Source organism: Oryx dammah, unplaced genomic scaffold (genome assembly GCF_014754425.2).
Source record: "Oryx dammah isolate SB20612 unplaced genomic scaffold, SCBI_Odam_1.1 HiC_scaffold_22, whole genome shotgun sequence".
In the NCBI taxonomy this organism is placed as follows: Eukaryota; Metazoa; Chordata; class Mammalia; order Artiodactyla; family Bovidae; genus Oryx; species Oryx dammah.
Genome location: NW_024070206.1, coordinates 35,685,135 through 35,701,683, shown reverse-complemented (window position 1 = coordinate 35,701,683; position 16,549 = coordinate 35,685,135). Strand labels below are relative to the sequence as shown.

At 37.8% G+C, this 16,549-nt stretch overlaps 1 protein-coding gene across 5 annotated transcripts in view; it reads left to right on the top strand.

Moving 5' to 3' along the window:
* DSC1 (desmocollin 1) overlaps positions 1 to 16,549 on the top strand; it is a 156,337-nt gene that overhangs the window by 25,752 nt on the left and 114,036 nt on the right. For 2 of the 5 annotated variants that reach the window (XM_040264788.1, XM_040264787.1), the window contains exons 12-16: positions 654 to 869; positions 1,205 to 1,447; positions 2,756 to 2,877; positions 5,406 to 5,648; positions 6,411 to 6,456. In XM_040264788.1, coding sequence (XP_040120722.1) covers positions 654 to 869; positions 1,205 to 1,447; positions 2,756 to 2,877; positions 5,406 to 5,648; positions 6,411 to 6,446 — 860 coding nt within the window. In that variant the 3' untranslated portion in view covers positions 6,447 to 6,456. Of the gene's footprint in view, positions 1 to 653; positions 870 to 1,204; positions 1,448 to 2,755; positions 2,878 to 5,405; positions 5,649 to 6,410; positions 6,457 to 6,539; positions 9,294 to 16,549 lie in introns of those variants that run through there. The other 3 variants (XR_005725237.1, XM_040264786.1, XM_040264785.1) reach the window with 3 other exon arrangements.

Below are 16,549 nucleotides of genomic sequence, written 5' to 3'. Positions count from 1 at the left end.
GGATGGAGCACAGTTTCTGGGTTTGATGATCAATTTTACAGAGTTTGGGCTTCCCTGGTGGCTCAGATGGTAAAGAATCTGCCTGCAATGTGAGAGACCTGTGTTCGATCCCTGGGTTGGGAAGATCCCCTGGAGGAGGGCATGACAACCCACTCCAATATTTTTGCATGGAGAATCCTCATGGTGAGAGGGGCCTGGCAGGCTACAGTCCATGGGGTCGCAAAGAGCTGGACATGACTGATTGACTAAGCACACACATGACAAAGTTTGAACAATGAGTATATGAGGAAAAGGGTCAGGAGAGAAAGTCAGGAAGTGATTGTGACCTAATGTAAAGTGTTTATGTTTTAAACACGAATGCACTTTCAAAGAAGGATGAAAGAAATCCATTATCTTCTAAATCGGTCATTCTGTAGTGACATTACTCATAATCTCATACCTTTTAATTTTAAAAACCACTTATCTGATACAGCTACCAGAGTAATAGAGTAATGTCACTAGTTTGTACTGGTAGCAGTGGTATTTGTGGTTTGGCAAGTGTGTGAAATTCAAGTTCAGACAACTAGTAGAAAGCAGATGTCAACTGTACATCATAGAGATTGTTGAAAATAAGTGTTCAAGTGGAGAAAGATCCTATCTTTTATTTTTCTTAGATGGCAGATCTTGCACTGGAACGTTAGTAGTTCTTTTGGAAGATAAAAACGACCACCCACCACAGATAAAAGAAAAAGAACTGACAATGTGCCGGCATGATAAGGATTATGTTGTCCTCGAACCTACAGATCAAGATGGACCTGACAACGGGCCACCTTTTCAATTCATTCTCGATAATTCTGCCAGCAAACTTTGGACAGTAGAGACAAGGGATGGTGTGTAATTATGCTAAACCTTCTAATCAATAGGACCTTAGAATGTTTGGTGGCCTAGACTTTTACCTTAGTTACTTATACTAGATAAATCTTAATTTTAGTAAATTATTTTATTGATCCCAGATAAAGGATAATACCTTGTTTCTTAAGACAATGAGTAATATGATTAGATTCTTATTCTGAATATCTTTAAGAAAACAGACAAATCCATTTTAATAAAATATCTGAATAACATAGTAAATATAGAATAGTAAAGATGAGCATAAAGCAATATCCATTACTTTTCCTGTCTTTTCAAGAAATCAAAATCTCTTTTTTTTTTTTTTTTCGCATAGGTAAAACTGCCATTCTTCGGGGGCGGCAAGACCTTGATTATAACTATTACACTGTTCCTATCCAAATAAAAGACAGACATGGTGCTTCTGCAACACACATGTTATCAGTGAGAGTATGTGATTGTACAATTCCATCCGAATGTAGAATGCCTAATAAACTTCCGAGAGAGGCGTCACTAGCAAATGTATTCCTTGGAAAATGGGCAATTCTTGCCATGGTGTTGGGTTCTGTGTTGTTGTTATGTAAGTATAATTATATAGAATGTGTTATCTAATATTTTAATATTAGAAATGTTATCTAATATTTTAAAAAATATATGACAATTCTTTACATTAGTGACATTGATAGCCTTTGAGAAGTGTGTCCTTTTAAAAATCTTGTGCAAATTCAATGGCTTGGAGTTGTGAGTCATAAAAGAAAAGGAGTTTTCAGAACTACGGCCACAGTTCTTCCAATAATTAGCTGTGAGACACTGGATAAATCATTTCCTCTTCTTTAAGCTCTTTTTGTTTTTTAATGGTGCAATGAAGAGGTTGGGTAAAATTAATAAGTTTCCCTCCCATACAAAGTATGATTATCTTTCAACCAGCCACATTCATGGAGTGGATGCATAAAAAGAGTTAGTGAAGAGTAGTTTAAGAATTTACTTAGATGTTTGTGTTCAATGATATTAATGAATATTAATGACATCATTTAGCACACATCTTAATTAGACTCCAGAGTGTGAGGGAAATGGCCATATGATGAGTCGCTGAGGAAAAGCAATGGAAGATTTTGCATTCTGCAAACTGGTTTTTGGAGATGCAAAAGTGATGGAAATCTTTGCTCAGGCCTCTTCCCTCCCTTCCTCTCCCTTTTTTCCTTCCTTTGCTTCTTTTCCCTTCCCTCCTTCCTTCTTTTTCAAAAATCTGTTTGACTGCACGCAGTCTATTTGCATTTACAGACTTTTCCCATAGCCTTTGCTGTGTTTGTGTTCATGATTTGTGTTTCGGGTTAAACTGGATATTCCTCTTAGCATTTGATGGATGCTTTCAAAACCAAGCACTGGTTTTATGTAATGGCTTTTCCTGTTTGATTTATGTCTAATGTTCTTTGTTTTGTGATTCTAAGATCTTTGAGTTGTTCCTATGGACTTTAATGCCAATAATACTAGCTTAAAGTCCAATCAAATGAAGTTACTATTTCAGTGTGGAGAAAAGAAGGAGAATGTTGAATTCTGAACCTGGGAAGAGAGCTATTCACAAACTATGTTCACTTCCTCTTTCTTTCTATTGATTTGTTTCTTGTTTAGCCTAATAACATAACCTCACTAAGACAGAGATAGTCTGTATATATTTGTTAATAATCTCTTTTAAATTGTATGACCCAAAGAAATCTCAATTTATGGAACCAATTTTTTTAAGTTCTGTGAAGAAACTTAAAAAAAAAATCTGATTCAAATGATTTACTATATAATTCAAATGATTACAATCATTTACTACAAATCAAATGATCTACAGTGCCAGCATGAAAAATTGTGATTTTACTTATATATTTTTTTTATTTTTTAGGTATTTTGTTCACATGTTTCTGTGTCACTGTTAAGAAAACAGTAAAGAAGTGTTTTCCAGAAGATGTAGCCCAGCAAAATTTAATTGTATCAAATACTGAAGGACCTGGAGAAGAAGTGATGGTAAATCAGATTTCACCGTTTTGGGTATGGTAGTTTCATGAGGCTGTGCTGTGCTTAGTCACTCGGTCGAGTCCAACTCTTTGCAACCCCATGGACTGTAGCCCCACGGGATCCTCTGTCTGTGGGATTCTCCAGGCAAGAATACTGGAGTGGGTTGCCATTCTCCTATCCATCAAACCCAGGTCTGCATTAAAGGCAGATTCGTTACCATCTGAGCCATCAGGGAAGCCCAGGTTCAATGATAACAGTTGATTATTATGTAAAATACTAATAATGATAACCTGCATGCGAGCTAAGTTGCTTCACATACCCAACTCTGCAGCCCTATGGACTGCAGCCTGCCAGGCTCCCCTGTCCATGAGATTCTCTAGGCAAAAATACTAAAGTGGGTTGCCTGTCCTCCTCCAGGGGATTTTCTTGATCCAGGGATCAAACCTGAGTCTCTTAAGCCTGCCTGCCTTGGAATTGGGTCCTTTAGCCCTAGCGCTACCTGGGAAGCCCAAATAATGATAACAGCTAATGCTCCTGAGAAATCTGTATGCAGGTCAAGCAAGAAGCAACAGCTAGAACCAGACATGGAACAACAGACTGGTTCCAAATTGGGAAAGGAGTACAAAAAGGCTGTATATTGCCACCCTGCTTATTTGACTTATATACAGAGTACATCATGAGAAACGCTGGGCTGGATGAAGCACAAGCTGACATCAAGATTGCCAGGGAAAATATCAATAACCTCAGATATGCAGATGACATCACCCTTATGGTAGAAAGCGAAGAGGAACTAAAGAGTCTCTTGATAAAGATGAAAGAGGAGAGTGAAAAGCTGGCTTAAAACAACATTCAAAAAACCAAGATCATGGCATCTGGTCCCATCACTTCATGGCAAATAAATGGAAAAACAATGGAAACAGTGACAGACTTTATTTTCTTAGGCTCCAAAATCACTGCAGATGGTGACTGCAGCCATGAAATTAAAAGATGCTCGCTCGTTGGAAATAAAGCTATGAAAAACCTAGACAGCATATTAAAGAGCAGAGACATTACTGACCAAGGTCTGTATAGTCAAAGCTATGGTTTTTCTAGCCATGTATGGATGTAGTCATGTATGGATGTGAGAGTTGGACTATAAAGAAGACTGAGCGCTAAAGAATTGATGCCTTTGAACTGTGGTGTTGAAGAAGACTCTTGAGAGTCCCTTGGACTGAAAGGAGATCAAAGCAGTCAATCCTAAAGGAAATCAACCCCGAGTATTCATTGGAAGGACTCATGTTGAAGCTGAAGCTCCAATATTTTGGCCACCTGATGCAAAGAGCTGACTCATTGGAAAAGACCCTGATGCTGGGAAAGATTGAAGGCAGAAGGAGCAGGGGAAGACAGAGGATGAGAAGGTTGAATGGCATTCCAACTTGGTGGACATGAGTTTGAGCAAGCTCCAGGAGTTGGTGATGGACAGGAAAACCTGGCGTGCTGCAGTCCATGCGGTAACAAAGAGTTGGACATGACTAAGTGACAGAAATGAACAGAATACTTTTGAGCACTTTCTAAGCCAAACAGGGGCTTCCCTGGTAGCTCTGTTGGTAAAGAATCCACCTGCAATGCTGGAGACCTGGGTTTGATCCCTGGGTTAAGAAGATCCCCTGGAGGAGGGCATGGCAACACAATAACAAAGCATGACAAAATGAGCGTAACTGAATTGAAATTTATTGTCTCACAGTTCAGAAGGCTAAACATTAGAGATTAGGTGTTGACAGAATCCTACTCCCTCGGAAGGTGCTAGGATTCTATTACACTTCTCCCTCCCAGCTTTTGGTAATTCTTTGGCTTACGACATCATTGATTGAGTCTTCATATGGCTTTGTGTATGTGTGTGTGTGTCCAACTTTCCCCTTTTGGATTAGAGACCCATCTTACTTGATTAGGACCTTGTCTTAACTTAACTAATTGCATCTCAAAATGACTCTATCTTCAAATAAGACCATATTCTGAGACACTTGAGGGTTAGGACTTTAACAATTGAATTGGGGTGGGGGATGCGATTTAACCTATAACACCAATGCTATGAGTATTATTATTATCTTGATTTTACATATGGGAAATTAGAGAGCCACAGCAGTTAAGTGATTTGCCCTTGGGAAAGTGAAAGTTGCTCAGTCATGTCTGACTCTTTGCAACCCCATGAACTGTGCAATCCATGGGATTCTCCCGGCCAGAATACTGGAGTGGGTAGCCTTTCCCTTCTCCAGGGGATCTTCCCAACCCAGGGATCGAACCCAGGTCTCCCACATTGCAGGTGGATTCTTTACCAGCTGAGCCACAAGGGAAGCCCAAGAACACTGAAGTGGGTAGCCTATCCCTTCTTCAGGGGATCTCACTGACCCAGGAATTGAACTGGGGTCCCCGTATTGTAGGCAGATTCTTAACCAACTGAGTTATCAGGGAAGCCCTCAGATTTACCCCTATGAGATTTGCCTATGGTGGGAAATAAATGAAAGAAAACTGCTCATTACAATTTGATTTATTTATTTTAGGATGCAAATATTAGACTCCCCACACAGACATCCAACGTTTGTGACACAAGCATGTCTGTTGGCACCCTTGGTGGCCAAGGAGTCAAAACACAGCAAAGTTTTGAGATGGTCAAAGGCGGCTACACTTTGGATGCCAACAAAGGAGGCGGACATCAGACCCTGGAATCTGTTAAGGGAGTGACGGACACTGGCAGATACACATACAGTGACTGGCACAACTTCACCCAACCTCGGCTTGGCGAAGTAAGTGCCAGTGTCTTCATCTTCATTTTTTTACATGAAAGTTAAACTCTGTTTATAAATCAGGATTTCCCCAGAGTTTCACTCCTTATACATCTGGAGCTCACCACCTTTTTCATGTTGAATTATCATAGATACATGAATATTAGATCCAAACCCAAAGAGAAAAATGACCTTGTATCAATTTTTAAAATAAGGTTTCCAAAACTTGACCTAGGAGTGGCATATGCAGGCATTTCTCTACTTTAGTAAGTATAAAAAGACTCAGCAGCAGCAGCAGCATAGCTTCTTTCCTAAAAATTGCCAGGAAAATCACCTAGAGTGAAATGTTACAGGGCACTACGTGGATCACAAATTATAAATATTCTTAGTATGCTGAATCCTCCGTGTGATTATGAAATCTTAATGATCGCCATCAACCAGACAGATCATTAAGCTTTTATTTTGGGTTTTGGTTCCTCATTTTATGTTCAGATCAGTTAATGTAGATTAATATTAGCCAGTTATATATATTATTATAAGTATGTAATAATGGATAAACATAAGGGTCATAGCTTATATTTGTTTCCCCTAAATATGTAAAAAAAGTTGTAGACACATTTCAATGATACAAATCTCATGTTTAAATGGGAAATTGTAAGCTAGTTCTGTGACATATGTGGAGCTGTAGTTTTTATCAATGTGTTCAGTAGGAGCATTTATATATTTGCTATATTTTAAGAATGAATATAATACAGACCAATCATGTGCATTTTTTATATGTAGGAATCCATTAGAGGACACACTCTGGTTAAAAATTAAACAGTAAAAGGTAAATCAAAGCCATTATTTTTAAGCTAACACATTTAGGTGTTTTTTAAAAAAACTAATAAAATGTGCTCTTTCTCGACACAGAAGGTGTATCTGTGCGGACAAGATGAGGAACACAAGCTCTGCGAAGACTACGTTCGCTCCTATAACTATGAAGGGAAAGGGTCTGTGGCCGGCTCAGTGGGCTGTTGCAGCGATCGGCAGGAAGAAGAGGGGCTTGATTTCCTAGATCATCTGGAACCCAAATTTAGGACGCTAGCGAAAACATGTGTAAAGAAATAAAATGTGCCTTTTAATAGCGTAACATCTACCAGTGCATATGTAGGAGCTTATTGAATGTAAAACAATAGCAGCATCTGCTAAAGTATTTGTTTATGGAGGTAAACTTCCAGTTGTGTACAGATAAGGCTCCCCTAAATTCTCCTTGTCTGAGATAACTTTTGTCTTCTCTAGAAATCAGTGTTTCATTTGTTAGTTTCCTTTTCTATGCATGTACATTTTCTTGCCCTTTCCAGGCCTGCACTGTGTGCTTCTCACACCTTCTGTTTGAAAACTTATGTTACTTGGTATGCTCTGGAAGAGTATGTGAGGGAGTCAGGGATTGTGGAGATTAAAGAAAAATACCTTGTTATTTTAGATGAAAATGAAATATTTTCTTCAGAATCTTGGGGACAATTATGCTTTTAGAAGTATTGTCTTTGGTGCTACAGAATTGCTTCCTTTACCTGAATGGCTTGTGCTGAAGAATTTTTTATGCATTCTCTGATGCAATCTTTGATTTGGTGAATAAGAGCTCATCTTTCATTGTGTTTTCACCCTGTGGAGGTGCTCCCAGCTTGATCCTGGGATCTCTGTTGATGTGGATGCGTTATCAGGTTCCTACAGGTTCTAGAATTGTTGGAAAGATGTGGACCAGAAGAGGCTCACAGAAATTTGAGTCACTGAGATTTTTTTTAAAAAAGCATTTCCATGAAAGAATTGCAGCCTTAATGCCCACGGGTTGACTGAAACACGCAAATCTGTTTTGTTGGCCCATCACGATGTATTATTACTTTTTAGTTTGACACCATCCCACCATCCTCAAGCAATTGAGTAACTAGACCAGTAGGCATTAGGCTTATAACCCTGATAGCCCTTTGAATATGCTAAACACTGAATGACTATCCATACTGGAATGGATACTCAGGCTACATTGGTAATCACTTTCAGAAAATGTTAAATAAGAAAAAGTGTCTGGCATATATATGTTAAAAAACTGAACTGTGTTAACTCAGTTCTTACCAAACATTTGTTGAGTGATGCTGGATAAAAGAATGAAAACATGAGTTAATGAGCTATTTTGAATACATAGCATTTTAATAAGATATTCTATTTTATTAATTTAGAAAAAAACATATATTTAAATAATATTTTAATTTTTTTGTGCCAAATGCTATAGGTTCATAAAACGTTAGCAGTATATATCACAAGGAAATTTTTCATTCAGACAAAAAAACTTTTTTCATCTTTTAGCTACTTAATCTTCAAAAAAAATGAGTGACTAATTTTCTTAAATTTTGTGAATTATTCTCCTTCTTAGTCACAAGATCTAAATAAAGATGTTTCTTGAAATGAAATTGAATAGTAGAGCAGAATAAATAAGTACTTCAGTAAGTAAAATTTTTATTTTAAAAGGTGTCCTCTATGTATTATTTTTATGGGCATTGTCAGTAAAATAATTTTGGAGAGTAATGCAGCTTCTGAATATCTGTTATCTGGTGTACATGTTATTCTGACAATGATGCTAGTTTTGAAATTTTATAATATTAAAATTTTGGAAATATATCATAATAATGTTCTAAGTTATATTTTTGAACATAGGTGCAGAATGTTTGCTGAGCAACTAAAAATAATTAGTTGAAAATTAGCTTACATGTTCGTTTATGTCTTCGTATTTCTTAAATTTAAGTGTGAAAGAGAAAATTTGTATCTGAACATAAGGTACAAATAAAGGCCAAAGACTGATTTCTCAAATCAACAAGAGAAGATGCTTTAAAACTATGACCTGAATTATTAGAAAGTGTAGGAAATGAATTCGTATTAAGGAATTTTGACTATTTTAAGGTGTTTCAAAATATCATTAAAATTCATCTCATAGAAGAACTATGATGTCTTTTGATTTATTTAGGAATTTCAAAGTTATTCTCTAGTTACACTCAAAATCAAATGTTAATTGTATGATTAATGAAATTTATGAAACTTTGCTAGACTGTTTATGAATTTAGTTAATAGAATATTGTATATTATGAATTATTTCATGTATGTTAATTTTCACTTAATTGTTGGTAAGTTAATCATTCTGGATTGTTTTCAATAATGAAATCTATAGTTATAGAAAACATGCAATTAAAACTTTCTTATATTATCAAGATCTCAAACTATTTCATGTGAAAAACTTGATGGAAACTCCAACAAGAAACTCCAAAATAGAAGAAAATTGGCATAACTGTTATAAATGAACTTTTGTTAAATACTTCCTTAACTTTGTTGATCTTTTAATTCCTCCTGGGTTTTTAAAAAATATTTTGTAAAACTTCATATCTATGCATGGGTTTACTTTTAGAGAATGGAATATGCTGTTATTTGGAAAATATTCACAATAGTTGTTCTAGAGTTGAGGACTTTCATTATCATAGAGAGGAAAAGCTAACTTTTTTTGTTGTGTGTTAGTTATACAGGTCCTGTACTACTTGAAATTCCTCAATTAGATTAATGAAACAAACTGTATATTGCTGCATATTTTTGGTCTCTTATATCTGCTTTTCTAATAAATCTGAAGGAACATTTTTCATTTGGCCAGACATTGCATTTGTCTTACTACATGGTTAGATTAAAGAAAAGAGGACTATTTATAGCAGCAGAAAGCATTACTAAGAATGGATAGACCTTGCATACTTCATGCTGCTGCTGCTGCTAAGTTGCTTCAGTCGTGTCCGACTCTGTGCGATCACATAGACGGCAGCCCACCAGGCTCCCCCGTCCCTGGGATTCTCAAGGCAAGAACACTGGAGTGGGTTGCCATTTCCTTCTCCATCGGGGCCTAGTAAATTTGAGTGAGCATAGTTTTAAAAAAATTCTTTGAAAGGATAGTGTTGCATGAGAAGTAAAAACTACACTTGATCTCAAATCCTTGCCACTGCAAATGAAATGATAACTACTTTCTAATATATAAGTGGAATAATTGTTTAAGAAATGTTATGTGCCAAGTATATTTATAATATGCATTTCTTGCAGGTAGATCAAATTATTTCAAAATCTTTACTTCTTCAAGTAAGTGTTTTGAACAATAGGAATAAAATGCATTCTATAAAATCAATCTATAGAGAAGATGTTTATTTACTACTGTTAGAGAAAAAACAATTAAAAAATAAGTATGACTGTCCTCTGTATTTGGCCTGAGAATACATGAGATTTCAAAATGTTTAAAGTTTAATTGTCAGAGTGCAACATTGAATACCTATAATCATGGAGTGTTTTTATTTGTTCATATTTAGGGATCGTTAAATGCTAAAACATGGAATTATTATTAGGAAGAAACTTCAATGCTTCCTTTGAGATACCTGAGTTTTTACCTAGAATTCATACCAAAAATTCAAATAGAATTATTTTCTGCCAGGTATAGTTCAAGAAAAACTAAAAGGAACCCTTTGATCCAATGTGGAAATGAAAGAATTTTCTTGTTTTGATTTTGTCTTTCTTAAAATATTTAGAAAACTTAGTAATTAAGAGTGAAATGACATTTATATAATTCATTTACACAAAATTTAAAATCCAACTTCACAAAGACCTTTTGTCCATACTAGGCATTCCATAAGAGGGACAGATCAGTGTTCTACATTCACCATATTTCTCACCTCTTGGAGATCCGTAATGAAATTCTAAACCGGTGGTTCTTGAAGTGTGATTCCTGAACTGGCAGCATCAGCACCGCCTGGGAATGTGCCAGAGAGGCTAATTCTTGGGTTCTTCCTCAGATTCACTAAAAACTCTCAGGGGAGGCCCTCCAGGTGTTTGCAGGGTACAAGTTCACCTCTGTACTAAGTCTTTGCTACTCAGTGCTGTGCACAGCACCTGAGGGCAGGTGAAGAAGGTGGATTCAGGCCCCACCCCAGACCTATTGAATCAGAATCTGCACTTCAGCAAGATCCTCCAGGAAATCCCTCTGTAGGTGAAATTTTGACATGCACTGTGTAGACGATCCTTTGATTGGAATCAGAAAAAACTAATAGAAGAACAACATGATTAGCCAGTTAAAGTGAGTGCACAGATAGTCTCAGACAGCAGGTCTATGGCTGCCAAAGGGTAGGGAAATTTGTCCCGGCTCACCTCGTGACCCCAGTTCAAGACCAGCTGTCTTCTGTCTTCTGTCCACCTACACAGCAGAACCCTCCACCCCACTCTCTGTTATTCTGTACTTGGATAATTGACTCCCTGTGAATTTTGTACCTTATGGTGCCATATGTCGGAGAATATACAATGGTAGACTTTGACATTATTTCTGATCATGTCTAGGCAACAAATTTACCAAATTATATTTAAAAACCAACTTGAATAACCTGGATAGTTTAAGCAATGCATGCAGTACCCTGAGATCATTTTAGCAAATAGGTGTCTTGACATATTCTTTTCTTACTAAGCCAGTTCATCACCACGTACATTTTAACCTTTTATTTTTCTGGGTGTAGCTGACTTAGAGTATCATAGGTGTGGCTAGGAAGCTGTCAGAACCAGTTATGTTTTACTGAGTAAACATATTCTTTCATTATTATTTCTTTTAGTTTCAAACTGGAAAATCAAGCAGAAGAAAATGAAAACAAATTTTCAGAGTTACTTTCATTTTAATAATTTAATATTTATACATGATTGAAGTGAAGTCACTTAGTCGTGTCCGACTCTTTGAGACCCCGTGGAGTGTAGCCTGCCAGGCTCCGCTGTCCATAGGATTCTCTAGGCAAGAATACTGAGTGGGTTACCATTTCCTTCTCCAGGGGATCTTCCTGACCCAGGGATCTTCCTGACCCAGGGATTGAACCCAGGTCTCCCACATTGGGAGCAGACGCTTTAACCACTGAGCCACCAGGGAAGCCCCTTATACATGCTATTAAATATATAACAAATGGACTTCCCTGGTGACTCAGAAGTAAGGAATCCATCTGCCTGTGCAGGCAACATGGGTTCCATCCCTGGATTGTGAAGATCTTTTGGAGAAGGGAGTAGCAACCCACTTCAGTATTAGTGCCTGGGAAGTCCCATGGACCAAGAAGCCTGGAGGGATATAGTCCATTGGGTTGCAAAGAGTTGGATATGACTTATCTACTAAACAACAACAAATATGACAAATACTTATTAAAAATTAAATGTTAATTTGGTATTGATGTTTTAATATTAAACCCTATTTAAAGCTAAGTATTAAGGACTTCCCTGGTGGTCTAGTGGTTAAGACTTCGCTCCCCAATCAGGGAGCTAAGATCCACATGTCTTACAGCCAAAGCACCAGAACCTAAACAACAGAAGTAACATTGTAACAAATTCAATAAAGACTTCAAAAATGGTCCACATAAAAAAAAAAATCTTAAAGAAAATAAAGTTAAATATTAAGGAGACATTTGACACTGACAAACATATATCCCTTGATAGCTCGTGAGAGTCCACTGGGGACCCTGCTGATTGTCTACCAACTCTCCCCTAACCTAGCTATTTTTTACAGATGGAGCTTAATTTCATTTGAGATTGCTATAGGAGACCATTATGTCCCAATCCCTCGAACTAAATTCTGGTCAGTGAGAAGTAAGTGAATTGCTGTGTCTAAAATTTTTGAGTAGGTGTTTTAAAAGAGCTGATTTAGCTGGAAGATGTCTTTAGTTTTTGTGTTTGTTTTGTTTCCCTCAGTTGCACTTCATGATTTCTGGAACACAGATGTGATACGTGGTGCTCAAGCAGCCATCTTCTGATGCTGCAAATTGGAAACCATGAGCCACTTGTTCAGAGTGGCAGAGCACAAAGACAGAAGGAGCCCGTATCCCTAGTGGCTTTGTGGAGCCTGGACTTCATGCCTCTAGACTTGTTCACTTGAGTGAATAAAGCTTTCTGTGTTTAAGCAAGGCAATTTTAGATTTTCTGTTAAAAGTAGCTAGTCTGATATAGGGAGAATAGAGGTTGGATAGAAATAATTGTTTTACTTAAGTCATGATTCAATAAAATTAAAATTAATCTGCATTGGGAACTCATTTTCTTTAGGCTAAGATGTCAAAAATGGTTGATTTTGAAGATAGTTCAGTGTTCTCTGAACATTCCCGAGACAAAATAAAACATTAATTATTTGTTGTTGTTTTGTTGCTTAATTGTGTCGGACTCTTTTGTGACTGAACTGTAGCTTGCCAGATTCCTCTATCAGTGGGGTTTCCCAGACAAGAATACTGGACTGGCTTGCCATTTCCTTCTCCAGGGGATCTTCCTGTCCCAGGGATCATCTCCTGCTGGGCAGGTGGTTTCGTTACCACTGAGTGTTACTTGGGAAGTTGGAGGTCCAGAAGGTATACCTTTTCTGAGTCATTTGAACACACTCTTTTTTTTTTTTTTTAACTCTTGAAACCTGACTTTGTCAGAAGCCATGTTTCTAGCAGTAAAGGATCTGGATTCTTCTATTAATCTGGTGTATGATCTTTAACAATTCATCGAATCTCATTTACTTCAACTATTCAACTATAAAAAGGATTTTACTGTTGATTTTATCAGCCAAACAGATGTTCTTCAATGCAAGGATGATGTTTCAGCCATCACTGTGTTCTCGCTTACACCTGGGCTTGACAAGGGTTTTTATTTGTTTGCTTGTATGTATGTTTATAGTATATATACACGACATTTAATATTTAATTGATTCATTAAGTTAAAATCTTTAATGAAAATATCTTCCCTAATTTTAAAACACACTTTTAAAGATTTAGCATACTATTTCTCTGCTTCAGTCTCTGTCCCTGTAAATTGTGTGATCAAATGGATGTGCTCCCTTAAGTCTGAGGGATTCAATGTTTGGTTGCATTCTAATATCCCAAGGCATTGTTTTTCAGTTAATTACTATACTGCTGCTACTGCTAAGTCGCTTCAGTCGTGTCCGACTCTGTGCAACCCCAGAGACAGCAGCCCACCAGGCTCCGCTGTCCCTGGGATTCTCCAGGCAAGAACACTGGAGTGGGTTGCCATTTCCTTCTCCAATGCATGAAAGTGAAAAGTGAAAGTGAAGTCGCTCAGTCGTGTCTGACTCCTAGCAACCCCATGGACTGCAGCCTACCAGGCTCCTCCGTCCATGGGATTTTCCAGGCAAGAGTACTGGAGTGGGGTGCCATTGCTTACTATAGGTGTATGCTAAGTCGCTTCAGTCACGTCTTTGTGACCCCATGGACTGTAGCCCACCAGGTTCTTCTGTCCACACTATTCTCCAGGCAAGAATACTGGAGTGGGTTGCCATGCCTTCCTCCAGGGGATCTTCTTGACCCAGGGATTAAACCTGCATCTCTTATGTCTCCTGCATTGGCAAGCAGGTTCTTCACCATTAGTGTCACCTGGAAAGCCCCAGTTACTATACAGATAAATAAATACAATTTATTTTCCTATTAATCAATCCAACGAATTACATCACAACCAAAATGCTTCTTATGCCGACTCAACTAGACTTCACAATGAGTAAAGGTGAGTTCAACAAACACAGGAAGTTGAAGAGGTTTCAGCAGATGACAAAGAAGACAACTTTATGGTTTTGCTGTATGACAAATGGTGATCCCATATACTGATTGACTTAGATGGAATTCTATTCTTTCATATTAGAGACTATACAAAAAGATATTTTTAAAATGACCTCAGTGAATTAGCTAGGACTTGCATTAGACTATTTGATGACAGAGATAAAGTGGTTTATTTATTTATTTATATTTAAGTCATGCACCATCTGATCCCGCCAGCTCAGGGCATGGTGTCTCCCAGTAGTCCAAGCCAGAACCATAGGCAACACCCTTCACTCCTTCCCGGACATCAGTATCCCACATAGAATTACAGCCAGTTCACTCTACCTCCTAATTATCTCTTAATCAATTACTTATAAAGTGGTTTAAGAAAATCAATAGGTAAAAGTTGATTTTCACTAATGTAAAACAAGTTTAGAGAGTCTTGGACTTGTACGAAGGCTTCTTAATGTCATCTGTGTTCCAGGAGCCTTCCCTTTTTCTGCTCAACCATCCTCTGTACAAGTTGCTTCACAATCACAAAATGGGTAATGCAATGCCAGCCATCACATCTGAGTCTGGAGTAGAAAAACAAGGAAGGAGGAAGACTTTCTTTTTAGGGAGCATTTCCAGAGACTTCCTCCAACAAATTCTGCCTACATACACTTTGTAGAACTTAGTCACTTGTCTATCCTTATCTTTAAGAGAGAGTGAGAAATGTGGTATTTCAGCTGACTAAAGTCAGGGCACTGTAACTAAGGAAGATGTTTAGTAATGATAGGAGGTAATCTGTGGGTGAATACAATGGGAAAATATCGTTTCTTAGTCTTTTTTTAAAAATCTCATTTTAATTTTTCTGGCTGTGCTGCGCTGCATATGGGACAGAGCCTGCAACCCCTGCAGTGGGAACATGGAGCCCTAACTATTGGACTACCAGGGAAGCCCATGGTTTCTTTTTTTTTTTTTTTTTATGGTTTCTTATTCTTAACCAGTATTATCCTGCTCCAGGCAAATAAGGGGCTTCCCTGGTGGCTTAGACAGTGAAGAATCTACTTGCAATGCAGGAGACCTGGAGTCGATCCCTGGGTTAGGAAGATCCCCTGGAGGAGGGCATTGCAACCCACTCCAGTATTCTTGCCTGGAGAACCCCATGGAGGAGTCTGGTGGGCTACAGTCCATGGGGTTGCAAAAACTGGGACACGAATGAGTGACCAATACTTTCACTTTTTTTAGGCAAGTAAGATTCTTAGCAAAATATTTATCCCTTATATAATAGTTAAGGGCCTACAGAGCAGTTAGGCTGAAGGGTCGTGCTCTTTCACTTGTCAAGTTTTAAAAAATATTACAAAGCATAAGTTTTAAAAGGCACACAAATAAAACCTCAGTCTTTTCAGAGATTAAAACCTGTTTACATCCTTAAGCCAGATGTGACCTGCAAATTTTGTTGGGGGAGGGGAGGGAGGAGTTGAGGTTGAGGAGAAGAGAAGCTTTTACAGTTAAAAATATTACGAGTAAACTGCTATGTTAAAAAAACTAGGACATTTCACTCCACGTGCAAATTTGTGACTTCCCTTGAAAAATTGGCAAGTGTGGCAACACTGAGTCCATATTCCCAAAGGCAACCGATTGCTAAGAAGGGACAAGTGACTTCTTGAGGGCCCCTGCCAGCGCCAGTGCCCTCTGAGGCTTGCCATCTCTGTCTCAGATAAGAAGGTTATCGACTGCCATTTATCATGACATTTGTACTATTGTTCTCTGAAGGTAGATGTAGTGAAGAAAAGAGACATATTTTCTGTGCTTTTATCTTCTCAAAAGCAGAGTAATGAAAAAGGACTGCTTTTTTAAAGCAACCTAATATGTTTAATTACTTTCCTGGACCCTGCAGGCATTAAAGGTTATGACTGCTTGCACTCCATGACTTTTCAATATAAAATGGATTATGTTGCCATTTTCTGTACAGGGTAATTTGCTTCTTCAGTATGTTCGTTGTTATTGTCTTCACTCCCATCCTCACATTTGAGTGGAAGCTCTATGAGGGCAGAGATCTTTGTGTCTAGAACAGTGCCTGAAACATGGAAGGAACTCAGTAAATATTTGTTGAAGACATTTATTGAGCCCCTACTATGTGAAAGCATTATAGGATACATATACAAATGTTATCTCATTGACAAAAATTATTAACATACTTCCGAGTTTAGATGTTTACTCTTCCTTTGACCAATAAGAAAACTGAGGCTGGGAGAGGTTAACTCACTTAAGATCAGACTGCTAGGCTTCTGTAGAGCAAAGATTTAAATCCAAGTCTGAGCAAAGATGACCCCGTGAGCATTGTTCCTGAAA